Raw genomic sequence first — 17,782 nt, 5'->3', positions numbered from 1 at the left:
CTTCCATCCCTGATTTTATTGTTGTCGTCTGTGCTTCCTCCCTGATAATTTTTCCTTACAGTGCTTTTTCTAGATACTTTCTCCACTTACTGGCATGTACCTTAATTGTGGGCATCAAAGAATTACCTTAAGCTTGGGGGTTTGTTTGACCTTAAAAGATAGGGACAAAAGCTCTTGTGTGAACTGGTTATTTATTTTTTACATCCACATTTTTTCCTGTTGCTTACCTAATGTTAGAAGTGATCTTGTCCACAGAAGCCAAAGGGCTTTAGCTTTTATCTAGGCTGTTTCTAAAGGATGATGACATGGTCCACAGCCTGGCTTTTTAGGCCAATTAAATTTGAGTGGTTTATTCTAGTTTGTAAACCTCCTGACTCACATCCATGCATTTCACAATAACCCTAGGTGGTTCTCTGTGAGGACCTCCATGTAGTGTAGATTAACCTGAAATGGTAGGTTGAGGCTTATGTTCAGTTCTTAACTCTGTTAAGTTCACTATCACAGGTGTTTGCAGGAGTTAGCTAACCTGAATGGGTGATATTTGTCAACATTGTTGCATGTATCCAGGTGCTTCTTAAAATCTTTTGATTTTAAGATCTTTGCAACAGCTTTTGTCTGTTCAATGCAGTTTGAAACTGTTTACTGTGTATTTATGAACACCATAATCCAAATGAAGCATTCCTCTCAAGTGTGACTGCATGTGTTCTTATCTTGTCATTGGATGTTTATTGTAATTTTTATCCTTGTGTTTTTCGCTATCTTTGTGTCTTTTTTTCTTTTCCAGAATACAATACATTTTCAAATGCATTGAACAGATCCTGTAGCCAAAAGAAGGAGAACTCTCTGTTCAGTCAGCGAACAGATGAAGCATCTGCTGCTCAGTATTTTCAGGTAACGAAACTTCACTGCCAGTTTGTGAAATCTAAGTTATTGTTGTTTACTCGACCTTAGTCACCAGGTCAGTTAGAAAGATAGCTTAGGTTTATTCAGAGGGTGGTCAGGACCTTGGTAATTTAACTACCATGTAATTTAAGGTAAGATTGATAGGAGATAGGCTTTATCTTTTTTCTGTTTTTCCTCTCCTTCCCTTTTAGTTTTATGGCTGTCTATCTCAACAACAGAACATGATGCAGGATTTTGTGAGGACGGCCACTTATCACAGAGCTATCCTACAGAACCACATAGATTTTACAGACAAGGTAAGCTCTGTTAAGAGTCTTAAATGTTCCAGTATACTGCTTAGGGTCTAAACTTCAGCTTGCCCTGTAAAGCAATACTGATCAGAGCGGAGCCTTTTCTCACCTGGGACTTCATGCATGAATATATTAATTCATGTGTGCTTGATATAGTAATATTACTGTCAAGCACTTGGATGACAATGCATGATGGTGATGGTACATCCTCAGGATGAAGGGCACCAAACATGGACCCAAACACTAGCTACATTTGGCATCTTGGAGTTCATATACAATATTAGTTTCCTTATCTTAACTGTTGGATGTGTATTTGCTATTTTGCCATATAGTCTTGCAAATACCTGTGAAGGTATTCTAGTTTATGTCTCTCTCATGGAGGTCTACACTGAATTTTTTGCACCCCACAGCCATTACAAATTGAGCAAGCACATAAGTGGATGCTGTGACTTCGTTTGTACAAGGCAAAGATTTAGAAACAACGTAGGAACTTACAACTTCAATTGCCAAACTCATCTCTAAAATATGTATTTAGGTCTTGAAGACTACTGTAAGGAATAGATTGATGATTATTACTTCTTTACCAAGTCCTCTGCCTCCCACATTGTCCAAACCACAAACTTCAGCAAAAGATAAAAGAAAACTTACACTGGGGAAATGTAGGATAGTCTGTCTCCCAGCCACATATTAAGTCATTTTCTAATTTTATCTTTTTAGGCTACTTGAAATGCAAAGCATAGGACAAGTATATTTTTACAACATTTTTTTACTTTGTTTTTTCTATTGCAATTAGTCACACTAACTAGAGACTTTCTGACACTCTCCAGGACCCCTCCACATGCACACTCTCCTCTGATTCGACCCTTAATACAGCAACAAATTTCAAAATATAACCACATTATGCAGAAAGTTTCTCCTTTAGTAAGATTTTTAATTTATCAGCTTTCTAATTATGTTATTTTGATTTTATGTTGTGAGGCAAAGGAGGATGAAAGTTCTAATTTTCATTATATCTTTCCTCAGTTGTGTCAATTTTTGTTGTCTCTTATTAGGTAGTCTTCCTTCTGAGGTCACTGTTCTCAGTCTTGTCTGTCTTTCTGTACAAAGGAATTGCACATGCCCTGTTATCATTTTTGCCCTCTTCCTCAATGTCACCATTAATTCTGCAGCACCTGTTTTGAGAATGATTGGCAGATGTTATGCATGGTATTGTAGACAATGCCATACAACTGATTTATACTGCAGAATTCTAACTTCCTAGTTATTTTTTAACTGTACTTCTCATAAAACTTGGCTTTTTTTCCTGGGACTGCATCTGTCCATTGACGATTGATCTTCACCAAACAATTCATAATGGTGCCTAAGCTCTTTGTTGTTCTTGTTGATGATGATTCATTTAGAACTTGGATGGTACATGATTAATATATCAGCACTGAGTTTAATTTGTGCATTGTCCAGTGGCCTACCTTAGCTAGCTCTCTCTGTTCTTTAATCACTGAGTGTTGTGTCGTCTGTATATCTTGCTATTGCACTGCTCATCTGTCTTAAGAAAATAATAAAAACCAGCAAAAACTATTGGACTACATGTGTCCTTCTGTAAGCAAATAGGTAGTCTGTAAGCAGCAGCCTGGCAGGAATATCAGCTGAGACCATGTAAGGTCTGTTTATGACGTTTGGGCAGCAGACTGCTAACAAAAACAATGGAGAAAATGAAGCTGCAATTACTATTTTTTTTACCTTGTCATTTTTTTGTCTTCTCTCATTTTTCCTTCCTTTCTCTCATCTTTCTGTGTGCATTTTCTTTTAGAAAGTGCCTCTGACTCTAACTCGCGCCAGTACAAATGTCTTTATTGCATCACAGAAAAGAGTCTTTAATAACGTATAAGCAAATACCAGACAAAATATTTCCCTTTAAATGTGTAGCATGTTTATGGCCAAAACGAGGAGAGTTATAGGTGTGAAATTTTTCTGAATTGTTTTAAGATCGTTGTGTTTTAACTATTAATTATGTTCAGTAATTAATTCAAATTGAGCTGATAATTTTTCTTTCCTATGCAACTTAGGTAAACTATGCTTCTTTAAAAACTACACTTAACTACTTACTTTCATAGAAATGAAACAAACCTTTAAGAAATGAAACAAATAGGTTTCAGTCTCTGTAATTTCTTTCAGGCCTGAGACAATCCTCTTCTATTTAATTCAATGAGGTTAGTAAACTAGTGATGTGCACAGGGCTGCTCCAGTTTGCTGTAGGCATCAGAATCAAACCCCAAAGCATGTGGTACTGGATGATACCAGCTGGGTAAGTGGTGCTGCTGTATCATTAATGGGTTACGTTTTGTACTGGAATGTGTAACTTGAATATATGGTGAAAGAAACAGCAGAGAGAGGAATGTATTTGCTATTGGTTTCCCATGTTATAATGCAAAAGGCAGATTTATCTCTGTAGGTAACATATCCATTCTGTTTTTGTGCCTGCAGTAAGGAATTCAGGTTTTGCATGCTCTGCATCTGTAGGAGAATTGTGCTGCTCTGCAGTAGTACAGCTTGGTTGCTTTTCCTCTTGGTTTATTTATTTTCCCAACTGTTGGAGTGCCTTGGCTTCTCTTCAGCATACCTAATAGTAAGACTGTTATAGGCTGAGTGTTGTTGGCCACCCACCTAGAAAATGATCTCTCTTTTTCCTGATTCTGTTGAGAAATAGCAATTGTCAGAATAAATGTAGCTGAAAAAGTTGAACTACCTACATTGTGGCAAAATGCTTTCCCATGAGAACCTGGGAAACCCGTTGTGCTGAGACTTGATCTGTTGGAAATATAGCAACTATATTCATCTTACATCCAGAAACTATAAGGCAGGCAGAAACATTTAATGATGGTAGTGAGGAGGTAAAAAAGGCAAAAAGGACATAATTATTTTAATACCTCCGTTTTTGGAAAAAGTTTTATTTAGTTGCTATTTGCTTTGTTTCCTACCTACTGTGCATTCCCCCAATATATTTCTTTACCATCATTGCCTCCTTCCCTAAATTCTGTAGTAATTTATTCTACAAACACTTTTGCCTATAGTGAAGGAATATCTGGTGATAAAGTATATTTTTTTCTTATTCTAGGCTTTGGTTTTGAAAAAAACTTGTTACACTTTCTCACACAGATATTATCTGAGTTGTGTTGGACAAAATTATTTCTGGACCCTTTGAGAGGGTTCTTGATGATAAATTCAAACATTGTCTATCAGAGGTAAGCTGCTTCAGGACAAACTGAGGGTAGTGCTTGGATTGACCATTTATGTCTATTGAAGCTTAGAAGAGTAAGTAGAACTCATTCAGAATCTGAGGCTGGAATGTTCACAGTAATATTGTAATTCTTACTGGCATATACTCCTTTATATTTACTCTTAGAAGGAGTCACCTTAGAGCTTTCACTGTTTTTTTTAGTAAAACTTTGTCTTAGATTTTGAATTGTTTTAGAGCCAGAAGGGGAAGTTCAAAGTGTTTTAATTGGTTATGCTAAAAGAAAAAATGCTTATAACTGAATTTTACAGTAGCAGTGTAAAATGCTTTTTTTCCAAACAGAGTAAAGGCTGACACATTACTACTTCTTTTGAAAATAAGCCTTTTGGGTTTTTTCACACGTAGTCTATTTATGAATAGCTTACTTAAAAGCAAAGCATCTAGAACTAGGTGATCCTGGATGAAGGATCACACAAATTAACCATTCACATTGTGCAGTCAAAGGCATATGCTGGGGCTAGGGTGGAAGAGTATTTTCTGTATATAATCTTGCTGATACATAGTAATTTTGAATGATAAATGTCATTGTAGATATATGACATTTTTACTTTTATTTTTATGTGTTCACCCTGTTGTTGCTCTTCCTTGTTTGACCTCTGCCCCCCATACTTTTTATGTAAAACTGCTTTTCAGGACTCTTAATTGTGCAAAAATCTTGTACACATGAGTACTTGCACATGTAATTCTCATTAAATTCACATTAGGAAAGCTATTCATCTGTGTAGCTGAAAGCAGGAGCAGTACTGAACTGTGGTCCTGTGATCAGGAGAGTAAGGTGTAGGTTATTCCTGATTCTCATGTCTGGTAATTGCTGAAATAGCTGCATTCACATTTGAAAATAAACACTGAAGCACATACAATCTACCACCTTTCCTCTCAGTATGCATGACATCGTCATCAGCCAGCTACTTGTTATTTATTTTAAAATTCTTCTTTTCAGAAAGAATCATACTAGTACTTTCACAGCACTTTGTCTTAATGACTGCTCTTAAAGCTCTGTTAGGATGCTTTTCCTGCCTAGTGGGGCTTTCTGTAGGAGGTACCAGTGATAACAGCAGTGCCACTTGGAGAACAAGGTGTGCCATTGCAAGATAACTGGATTAAAGTAATTTAGGTCAGGAAGAACTATGGACATCTCTAGTCTCACCTGTACTGAAAGCAGGGCCATCTAGACCAGGTTGCTTAACGTCTGTCCAGTTACCTTTTGAATGAATCCAAGGGTGGAGATGCCACAGACTCTGTAGGAAACTTCTTCCAGTGTCTGACAACCCTCATGGTGAAAAAGTTTTGCTATATCTCTTGGAATTTCTTGTGTAACAACTTATGTCCGTGGCCTCTTGTCCTATTGCTGTGTGGTTCCTTCAAGAACAGTCTGTCTCAGTTCATTAGGCATACGAAGACAGCAGTAAGCTCTCCTGTTTGCCTGTCTCCTCTTGCTAAAACCAGACAAACTGATTTCTCAAGCCTGTCTTCATATCTCATGTCCTTCAGTCCCCTCATTATCTTGGTGGACATCCATGGGACTTGCTGCAACATGTCAGTGTCTGTTTTGTGCTGGGGAGATAGAAACTGGGCAGAGTTCCCCAAACGTAGTTTTAAAAATGGCCTTCCCCTGACCTCTGCTGGCTGCGCTCGTGCTAATACAGGCAATTATGCAGTTGGCCTGGGCTGCAAGGGCTGACTCATATTCAGGTTGCTGTTCAACAGGAGCACCCCTAGGTCTCTTTTTTTCAACAAGCTGCTTTCTAGCAGTCATCCCCTCACTAGAGGCTGGGAATGTTTGTTAGCAACAGATTCAGTAGAATGGCTCCCCTGCTCAGCATATTGATCACCACTATCAGGAAGTTATCAAGACATTCCAGAAATCCCCTGGGTTGGGTGTGCCCCACCATACCACTGTTCCAGTAGGAACTGGGGTGGTTGAATTTCCCAATAAGTAATAAAACCTATGATCATGAGGCTTCCTCAAGAAGGCATAATTTCCCTCCTCCTCTTGATCAAGCAGTCTATAACAGATGCCTGCCTCAAAATATCTGTATCCCTACCCTGTCTTCTCATCCCTGCCTGTAAGCTCTCAGCTAGCTCATTGCCTGTTCCCAAAGCTCCATGCACTTGAGTCATTCTTTGCAGAGAGTACAACCCTTCCTCCTGACCTTCCCAGCCCATCCTTTCTGACAGCCTGTCGCCATCCATCGCAGCATTAGCTGTGTAAGCTATCCCAGCATGTCTCTAATCCTTGTGAGACGAAAGCTGTGCACCTGTGCATGAACTTCATATTCCCTGTGTTTGTTTGTCATGCTATGTGTGCTTGTGTACATGCATCTCATATGGCTCCCCTGTTGTGCTGCTGTTACAAGGGGTGTATGGGGACCATCCATTGCCCTGTGTCCTGAACACTTCCCCTCATGCCTTCTCTTCAGGCTAAATGACCTCCAGCTATATGTATCTAGTTTTTCAGCCCTCCCTGTTACGTTGGAAAACATAACAAAGATGCTCTCATGCCACTATTTCAGAGGATCCTGTCTTTCCTCAGCAGTCATCTTCCCTTAAGAAGGTACTGAGCTCATAAAAGCTGAATTTCTGATACCAGCTGCACAGCCAGGTGTTGATGCTCAGGGCTTTTGCCTCTAAAAAGAGCCTGTGAAGATCCCAACTATCTCCTGTTCAGCCTCCTTTGACAGTTCAGTCTGCTGCTTTCCATCCATTGCATCATACTTGGTGGCTCTCCACAGCCAGAGCCCACCTCCCCACAGGTTACCATCACTCCCAGACTTAGGGAGAGTCATCAGCCGTGCCAGCCCAGCACCCACACCGCAACATCCTCCAGATATGCCTATGCCTTGTTGTGCAGCCTCCAGCAATTCCCACAACTGTATGGCATACGTTTTCTGAGCCCCTTTCCCCCTTGCTTCACTAGTTACTGGACAAATGCTACCTCTGTGTCAGCTGCTTCAATTTAATGAAGATGCAAATGAGCACAGCAGAGTCTTAATGTAGGTCAGGAGTGAGCTTCTGAGGTTAATTTCTATCATGGTCACTCAGGGTGCTTCAGTTCACATTGTGGGGTAGTTTCAAAGTAAGCAAGCTGGATTAATTTTGGATTAAACTGAACTGGACTAAGATAGAAGAAAATTAGACTAGAGTTAGTCTTATTAAATCATCCAGAAACAAAATGTTCTAATACAGCCATACCACCTGCTGATGTAGACAAAGGTATAGTGTAAGAAATGGCACCAGAATTAGGTCTGGCACAAAAAGCCATACTTCTTCATTGTATCTTTTGTGTAGAACCTGAGCAGTTGACTCTTCTTATACTTTTCACACGTGCAGAGAGTAAGAAATACTGTATTTGTGGTTCCCATTGGATTTGGTTCCTACCAAACCTTCCATCAGACCTATGATTCAAATAAATTGGCCTTGACTTGTCATTGTCTCCCTCCCTACTTACGTACCTGATACTTATTGTCACTTGCTGTTCTTGAAGAGCTGGTCATAGGAGTATACTCTAACACCTGCCAAAGCACAGAAATAAAATTGTATGAGTAACAGCCTGTTATCTGTGATATAAAAAATAAGCTTAATGGATCTTTTCACTAGGAAAGATTATTAAAGGCAAGGTTCTGGCTTCTATGCCAAACTTGAGACTATATGCAGTATCAGAAGCAATGTTAATTTATTTTGCATGTAGTACTTCTGTAACACAGATTCCTATCAACTACAACAGAGTCAGGCCATGTGTGTTAGGCTGCATTCTTTAATATGTAGCCTAAATGTCATGTAGAGTAACTTTTTTGGGGGTGGAATATGCCCTTCATTCTAAAAGATTATTTTTCTGTTAGAACTATTCTGTTTGAATACACAAAACTTTTTCTTTGTGTGTTTAAGGGCTGGTAAGCAATGTGTGTCATGTGGGAAGCTGGGGCAGAGAAGCAATAAAGAACATGGGTAGCTGGTGGTATACTAAACTGCAGTATTACTCTGAACCTGTATTATATTTAAGCTCCTCTGCTTTTCACTGTTGAGATTGGATCAGGGCTGTATCTTGGTTTCATGGTTGAAGTGCTTCAAAATCTTAGGAGGTTCCAGTTCCAGGTGGCTTAAAATCGCTGAACAGGCTTCTGTTTCATATCTTGGATCAAAATTTAATGAGAATTTCAGCCACAGGGACTGGAAAACTGTCACTCCTTGTTTTCAATCAAGCAGAAACCCATAGGAGGAATACAAACGGTGAGCTGTTCTGTGAGATTTTTCTCAAAGCTAGTATTAAAATTTTGGGGAAGCAAGGTTTAATTAAACCTTTAATTAAAGAATTAGGTATTAACCTAATTCTGTTAGTATAAAAGTGGGCTTTGCATCAAAGATCACATCAATCACATCATCTTAACCATTTCTTTGGCATTTAGCCTCTTTCCATGTACTTATACTTTCCTCTGCAGCAGTGTTGATTGATCTGTACAACAAAATGAAGCTAGGAACTAGAGGCTTGTCTGGACTGTTGCAGCAGTCACTGGCTTTGCATTACACTATACATCGAAACAGAAATTTTGATCCTTTGAACATTTCAGTCAATATTTTGGCTTGCAACAAGTAAGCCACCTGATGGATGGAGAATGACTGATAAGGCTTTGGGATTTATGTTTTAATGGAGGGCCTTCAGGAGACACCACATCAAGCAGTGCAATTAAAGGTCTAACGCTAACAGCAGCAATGACACCACAACAGTCCTTTTTGGTTGGTGGCCCATATGGGGACTGACACCAGGACCTTGGCATTATCAGCACCAAAAGGACTCTCAGGGTTTAACTCTAGCTGGCATCAAAGTACCACATAGTTGCTCGCTCACACGCCCCGCCCCCCCCCCCCCCCCCCCAGCAGGATGGGGAGGAGAAGTGGGAAACAGGTAAAAATTTTGAGTTGAAACAAGAAAAAAATAATAATTGAAACAAAATGTAGTAGTAGTAGCAGTAATAATAATAGTATTTCTTGAAAAAAGGAGAAATAAAGAGAGGAGTAAAACCCAAAGGGAAACAACAGGAAAAAAACCCAAGTGACACACAGTACAGTTGCTTACCATCTGCCGACCGATGCCCAGCCAGCCCCTGAGCAGCGACTGACCTCCCTGGCCAACTTCCCAAGTTTATATCTGTTCTATATTACAGAATATACCTTTTGATATTAGATAATATCCCTATTATGGAGTTATTTATTATTAAATTATTCATTATATAGCATCACTATTGTGGAATTATGTTCTATATTATGGAATACCTCTTTGGCCAGTTCGGATCAGCTGTCCTGGCTGTGTCCCCTTCCAGTTTCTTGTGCCCCTCAAGCCCTCCCACTGGCAGGGCCCAAGAAGCTGAAAAGTCCTTGACTTAGCAACAACTAAAGCATCAGTCCATTATCAACATTATTCTCATACTAAATCCAAAACACAGCACTGTACCAGCTACTAAGGAGAAAATTAACTCTGTCCCAACCAAACCGAGGACAGTTAGTTTGGTCTTATCCAAGACTTCCACATCAGAGAGTGATTCTTCATTCACAAAGACACGATTCTGCAGTCCTTCAAAGAACTATTATCGTAATGTCTTCCTTCCCTCCCCAGTCTATTCAGACTATGGTTGTTTTTCTAATTTTTCTCCTAAACAAACTCAGTTACAAAAATCTATTTCTGCCAAACCGTAACCACATATTTACACATGAAAACAATCCAGTGTTTTAAAAATATGCCATTGCTACTAAAATAAAGATTAAGAGCATTAAAACTCTTAATTAACAATCCTTTTCACTTTTTCAAGCTAAATTAGTAATACCAGGCTTACTAAATGCAGGGTACAGCTATGAAAATGTAGTTACTCAAAATACGTCTCAGGAAGTGACTTTTTGATTATTTTGTTTCTTTTGGTCTGCCTTTTGTTTTCAAGGTGGTCCTAGATGTTGGCTGTGGATCAGGAATCCTTTCATTTTTTGCAGTGCAGGCTGGAGCTAGAAAAGTCTATGCAGTTGAAGCCAGTTCAATGGCAAAATACGCAGAGGTAAGTGGTTTTCACCTGAGGCAAGTGTTAGAATGTTAAAGAGATCTGGAACTGTGCATCTAAAAGGCTAATGCTGAAGACTTCAGTGTAATTTTTCTAAGAAGTCAGGTCTCTAATGACATAACCTTTTGGAAGGTCATTTTGGAAAGTGTTCTAAATGTTCTAATGTCTCAAATAAATAAGCCATCTGATTGTTGTTTCTGTGAAAAACTGAACAGTCATAACTATAATTGAACGTCTTACTTTCAGAAGGGGGGAAAAAAATTAACCAGATTTTGTTTTCGTGGGTTCTGTGCAAAAACATTTGAGTGCTTTTTTCCTGAGTCTCTGGGACATCTGTGGGATCAGAAAGTTAAGTTAGGTTCCTACCAAGTGCAATCAGTTAGGCCTTTCAACCTTTATGCAAAACTGTGTTTAGTGTTTGAAAAGGACATGTCCAAAGAATGCGCTTAGTTTTGAAAGATGTTTTTCAGGCATTTTTACTAAGCATTCTAATACGATTTTACAAAAAATGTAAGCACTCAAAGTAGTATTGGTAACTAAATGCCTTAGGAGAAGGTAACTTCCTAAGAAGTGCTAGTCCTAAATAGCAGCAACAGGGAAATTCTCCATTTTTTTTGCAGTCTGTGCTTATTTAGGTGAACATCACCATGTGTGGTGAGAGCTGTGAACGTTACAATCATAAATTTTGTCAACACTGATCACATCTAGCTGAGTTTTAAAAATAGTTTTAATGTGGATGAGGGTGAAAAGTGATAACATGGAGGATTTTTCAACCCATACCTAGAAAAAGTTTGCAGTATCTAGACGTTAGTTTTTCTTTTTGCTTTACTGATCTAGAATATAAACGTTCAAGAGCAACATTAGGAGTCTGTAGTTCCTCTAAGTCCACACAATGAGCATTCAGTGGTTCCATGACAGTTCCTCTTGTATGTCCTGATGCAGCAATCCAGCCTCGCTCCTGGGGAAGACTGGCAAACAATTTTTTTTTGTAAAAATTTGTAAAAAATTACAATGTCTGCTGTGAACAAAACGTGAATATTAGACATTTTTATTTCTCTCCAGATAAAAATAGTTATTAATGTATAAATTCTTTGTATTTTTCACTCCAGCTTAAATACAGGACTCCATAATCTCCCCATACACATTTTGTATTAACTTATGTATTGAGAAAAAAGATTGTTTCATACAACCATTTTATAGTTCTGCCTTATTTGTGTTGCTGTTGACAAAAGTTTTATTATGTGTGTGTTACTTTTGGAACTGGTGAGGATGTACTAGCCTAACGGCATATATGTACTGAAAGAACATTTCTATTTTCTTATTGTAATTTGAATAATTGGAAAGATTCTTTTTAATTAAAGGGAGTATTTTTCTGATGTATGTCATTTTGTCAAACCTATCAAAAGCATTAAAAATGTTAATCTATGGAAGGAATCTCTCAGAGGGAAGGGTGGAAAGTGGTTTTATTTCACACAGGATTTTGTAATCAGGTATGATTTTGTGCCATATCTTTGTTTCATTATAGTCAGAAGTTTTATTTATGAAAGCATAAGAAAAAGAGCAAAAGAGAACTTTTTTTTCCTAGTAGTAGTGTAATGTGTAGTAGTGAGTATAATGTTGGGGTTTTTTTAACATTTTAGTCACAGCTTTGAACTCGACTCCGGTCAGAAGTAAGCAAAATCATTATCTGTGAAATGGCACATGCCACATCTGTGGTATATAAAAAATGGAGTATATTGTGATGCAGTGCAGATGCAAGTAATATGTCTGACAACGTATTCATAGAGAAATAGCATTAATCCATTTGTTTTATAAATTGAATTGCTTTTCTCCTGGGGAGGATGAAATGCTGAACGGCTTAAAACTATGATTGATAAAGAGGAATAAAGAACCTTTGACTGATCAAGAGAAGTAAAGAATCTTAAGCAGCTGTAGCTACTGAAGAATACTGGCTAAAATTCAGAGTGTCAGTTTGATAATTCATAGAATTTTGGTCATTTTCTTCTCCTCCTACTTTCCCAAATGGGACTCCAGTTTCATAAGAAATATAATAGACTTCTATAGCCATAATTTCTTGTGAAAACTTGTTCACTCATGAACTTTCTTGTAGGTCAGATGATCTATTAACACATAATATGTTTTAAGAATTTAAGTTTATTCAGTATAAAGATGCTTATCCATAGGTATACTATTTGTCATCTCCTTATATTCCACAGTGGGATTTCATTAGTATGGTTTATCAATTGTCTGGATTATGAGAAGAGCATTACTTTCCATCCATTTCTTCTCTCATTTCTGTATGAATTTATTATATTGTTCATCTGTTTCGGATGTGTAATAATGTTGAATGGGAGATTAATAAATAATTCCTTTTAAAATTTTTTTCTGTTATAATACAAAACACTTGAAACTGATACAATGAACTACTGACTGACAGGAAATAATACTTGAACAGTGCAAATTAATGCTGTAATACTTTTTACTGAGAGATTTCTTGTTTACAGTAAATTCCTCTTTATGGTTGGAGGTTTGTTTTAAAAGAATTATATTAAAGATTTAGTACTACAGTGCAGTGACCAGAAATCAGATGTCTGTTTGACAGTGTTGAAGACTGTGTATTATGTATAGATGTGCAAAGGTAGAATATCTGAAAAATGTGTTGGAGGGAAAATTCATAGCAGCTGCTCTATTAGGAAACATACTGGCTGTTGCTTAGTCACTCATTTATTTTAGATATTTGCTGAAGAATATCTCCTGTCTGTGTCACTGTATTCTGTGTAGTAGTTGGGTGGCTTTTTTGTTGATTTGCAGTAAGCTTGCATTTCTGTTTTGTTCCATGGCTTCATCAGGCTGTTCAGGAAAGCTAGACAGACCTGAACCTCTTTGTTATGGTGGTCTGCATGTGTGACATAATTCCACTGAAGTTCATACAGGTTTACATTAGACAAGTCTTATTTGCATTTAAACTAAATATGACAACAGAAGATTAATTAATAATATACATAATTTTAAAATGCAAGTCATTATAACAGTCTAAGGTCTGTAATATTTATTCCCAGTACTTTGCTGTTTCTGTACACTGAAAAGAATAGCATTCAAAGGAATTTTATTTTTGAATGAATGAATGAATATTTTGAGTTAATATTATTGTCACCTTTTGTTTATTTTCATGTCAGTCTGGTCTACCTATTGGGTATCGGATTTTTACTAGCACACACAATAGTTTCTGCCTGGCATTTGTGTATCCAAGGCTTAACTGCTTTTTTTCCTGTTTCGAAAAATTCAACAGAGGAGGGAGAAACCCTGTGAACCTTTATCATGACTCTGCACCAGGTTTTCTTCTATTCTGTGACTCCACGTTCTGGATATACAACTGCTGGCTAGCTAGCTCCTGCCATTTACCATCCATGGTAGAGAAAGAAAGTTGAAACGGATCTTGCTGAACAAACCAGCTTGTAATAGGGGGGAGACTGTGTAGAGTGAATGAGAGCCAGTGCTCTTCAGTGATCTGTGCATAAGATGTGAGATGAAAGCCATCTCAATCTAGATTCACTATTGCAGTAAATCCTTTGCCAATAAAATGGTGGGGAGCAGAAGAAGTAAAGCTGGAAGTGGCTGGTGCCGGTAGTTGTTTTGTCTAAACAGGAAATGTGATTCTAAGCAGTCTGTCTAGGACCAAGGGTAAGCATCAACATTAATAGACTGGTATTAGATAAACAGAAAGAGTGAGCTAGTATACATGAGGAAAATGTGATTGTGTTATGGAGGTTAGCTAGTGATGGGATCATTACAAGTAGAAATACCTACTTCTGATGAAATGTTTGTCATGATATGGGGTGTGAATAGTAAGTTGTTACATGCAGGATTGCTATTCCATCTGTTTCAATAGGCAAACACAAGGGAATTCATTTAATGAAAGACAATTAACCTTGAGTCGACTCTGTTACGACTCCTGTGAGGGTGCTCATGTATGGGTGGACTCAGTTTGCCTGCAAAACACATACAGGAATTTAGGAAAGCATTTGATATGCACTTGGGGCAGTTTTGCAAAGATTCTGTCTCAAGCACCATAATGTTTGCAGTTATTTTCTATGTATTGTTTAGGTAGTACTTGTGTGCACCTTACTATCTTCTGTGCAATAAACAAATAAACTGCACCTGTTTGTGTTTTCTGTGATTTAGATTAAAAGCCTTTAACTGTATTTAATTACATGGCAAATTGTCTCCTGTCTCAGCTGGTATGTCAGATGCTGTGTGGTGGGGTTCGTACGGTATGCTGTTAATGTACACTAAAAACTAAAGGAGGGTAGATTCAGACTAGATGTAAGAAAGAATCTTTTTTACTGTGAGGGTGGTAAAACACTGGAACAGGTTGCCTGGAGAAGTTGTGGCTGCCCCATTCCCGGAAGTGTGCAAGGTTCAGTTGGACAGGACTTTGAGCAACCTGGCCTAGTGGAATAATATCCCTGGAAGAGGTCTGTGAAGATCTCTTCCAACCCAAACAATTCTATGATTCCTTGTATTCTTTGGAACTAGTGTAGAATATACCTCATTCATACACTTAGTTTGTTTACATCTGTATTTTAAAGGTTTGGCAGTTCAGGTGAACTCTAAAGGGTGGACCAAGCCTTATATTGTAAGCTCTGATGTGTGATGATTACTCCTGAGATCTTCTGTTAGGCAAGGTCAGAAAAATTGCTTATGATCTTGGATAAATGCAGCAGTGCTGATGCACAAAATTGGAGCAGGTGGAGTTGTATGAAGCTTCCTGATAGATTAACTCTACTAATTTGACTTTCTTTTGCACCTGCATAACTGTACTTTTATCTGTAACTATTGAAAATTGCAGCCAATTACATTTTTGCTTAGGGTCTTGGTGGGCCATCTGTCAGTCTTGCTATTTACTTTTGAAAAATGCAAGAGAATGTATATGTCAAATTAACATTGTATTTCTGTTGGGGTTTTTTTGAAGCGCTGCACAAAGGCACATTGTTAACACATATATATGTTGTCACCTGCATGAGTCCTCTCAGTCTTCTATGTAGTGGGAAGATGTTATTCTGTTTTCTCTGTATCCCCCAGTGTTCAGTACATTAATAAGTTTAATTACAGCAGAACTTTCAAACACATAGTTCTTAAGCCTCTCTAAAAAGTGTGTAGTTCCACAATTAGATAAAAGCTACTGGAGTATTCGTGTTTCACTATTCAAGATGCTGTCATGCTCTTTACTATTTTGGCAGGGTTCCTATAGCAGTGCTTGCACAGATTAATCTGTTTGCCAACTTTGGGAATCAGATTCAGAGGGTTTTGTTCCATGAGGAATTTTACACTTTTGTTTGGTCTCTGGAGAAAACAGACTTGATTTATGAGTAGGGATGGATCCTGGTATCAAAATGTGAAACATGTTATGATATTTATATTGTAGTGTTTCATGATAATTCTGGGCGAAGTCATATGGAAAAGGATTGAATTCATAGCTTTGTATGATACATGACATCGATTATTGGGCTTATGGAACACTTGGGCCTCTTTTTCAGTCTGTTTTATTGGGTGAGAAATCTGCTGTATCTGGATACAAAACTGGCCCTTTCATGAGGAGAGATGTATGTGAGAAGTTTCTCATTAGCTTTATGTATTACAGAGATCAGTTTTGATTGGTTTTTTGTTGAACAAATCCTTACTATTTTACCAAAAACTTTTAGGCATTTAATTTTAATGAATGCTGCATGAGAAAAGGTAAAGGAAAAAATAGCCAGAACACAAACATGGCCGCATTTGGTGGCAGATGGATGCAACTCGTTTGAAGTGAGTGCATACACCAGATACAATTTTAACTGCTTGTATTTTGGTTCAAGATATCAATTTTATCCTCCATCACTGTAATCTTGGCCTGCTTTCAAAGTGTTCTGAAGTCTGGGAGAATCACGAGAGCATGTATGTTGAAAACAACGCATTCTTCTCCATCAGTTGACAAAATGATAACACACTGGGTGAAATTTTTTTTCCTGGATCTTTTTTTCCTTCACTAAAACGATGAAATATTGAAGCTGCTTCACTCCTTTTGTTCAAACACATTGTGCTGACCATAACTTGGTGATGGCAGGAATTTCTGAAATACTGTGTGGGAGGTGAAAGCATTGTCAACACACCCACTCAGATACTTGTTCTCTTTTTGCCACAGATTTGCTATTGATTCCCAAAGGCACTGAGTCAACAAACTCTGCTGCCATCACTGTTAGCTGCTTGTTCTTCATTTGCCAATAGTATTTGTTTAAAAAGGCACAAAATTTGCTAATATTTAAAAAAGAAGCTTCAATTTAGATTAGTAAAACCAGTAAGCTGTCAAAATGAAGGTATGGGTTGAGTGTTTCAGTGAAAGAGATAAAGAAATTTTTTAAAGCAAATCTTTTAAATGACATGGCCAATATTCCTGCCTGAGCAGGAAAGTTGTATTGGTGATGGCAGAAATAACTTCCTGTGTTTAAAACCCTCAATTCATTAATGTACTGCAGAGGGTGAATTAACATAATAATCCTATCAAAAATAAAGTAAGTTCAAACAAGATGGAAGTCACTAGGACAAAGAGTTAAGTTCATAGCTTTTAGCATCCTCAAAGTGCTTCACTTATTTATTTATTTTTAAATCTGTGTTTTAGACTAGTACTGCATGGAAGCAGAAGTTAACAATATTGTATGCGCATTTGATATAATACACTTAGGTTCTGTAGCTGTTGTACCTTTTTTTTTTCACTTCTGTAGAATCTTCCTCTTGTACAAAACAGATGTATGCGATTTGTGAGAGGCTGTAGCTCTCCAATCTTTAATGTCAGTCATTTGATTTTTGCTTCTGTTATGTGATAATAAGCCACTAATCAGAGTTCATCAATGCATGGTAAATTTCAGTTTCAGAAAAACATCTTTGTGTTTAAAAAATAATTTTTTAAAAATTAAACGTTTAACACTTTCAAAACTAGCTTTTCATTGCCACTAATCCAGCTAGACAGGAACTGCTTATGAACTCTTAAACAGCTGTAAAAATCACAGGGGAAAAAAAAAAAAAAAAAAAAAAGGCTGACATAGGACAAATTATCTTCTCCCTGAAATAAATCCATCTCTTGATCTAGTCTGTCTCAGATATGCATGTAAATATGAATGCTTAAATTGACATTTGTTGGCTTCCTGACAGTCCTGGTACACAGACTGAGATTTTGGCAGGTGCAGAATTGCTTTTTCAGGCCACAGTCTGAGCATATTGGA

General features: G+C 37.7%; 1 protein-coding gene across 1 annotated transcript in view; it reads left to right on the top strand.

Annotated features, from left to right (window-relative positions):
- LOC102057802 (histone-arginine methyltransferase CARM1) overlaps positions 1-17,782 on the top strand; it is an 81,997-nt gene that overhangs the window by 43,513 nt on the left and 20,702 nt on the right. The window contains exons 3-5 of the mRNA XM_055699489.1: positions 785-891; positions 1,095-1,199; positions 10,413-10,523. Coding sequence (XP_055555464.1) covers positions 785-891; positions 1,095-1,199; positions 10,413-10,523 — 323 coding nt within the window. The remainder of the gene's footprint in view (positions 1-784; positions 892-1,094; positions 1,200-10,412; positions 10,524-17,782) is intronic.

This window comes from Falco cherrug, chromosome Z (genome assembly GCF_023634085.1).
Source record: "Falco cherrug isolate bFalChe1 chromosome Z, bFalChe1.pri, whole genome shotgun sequence".
NCBI lineage: Eukaryota > Metazoa > Chordata > Aves > Falconiformes > Falconidae > Falco > Falco cherrug.
The sequence above is the reverse complement of the archived record's forward strand: the minus strand, read 5'-3'. Positions and strand labels throughout refer to the sequence as shown.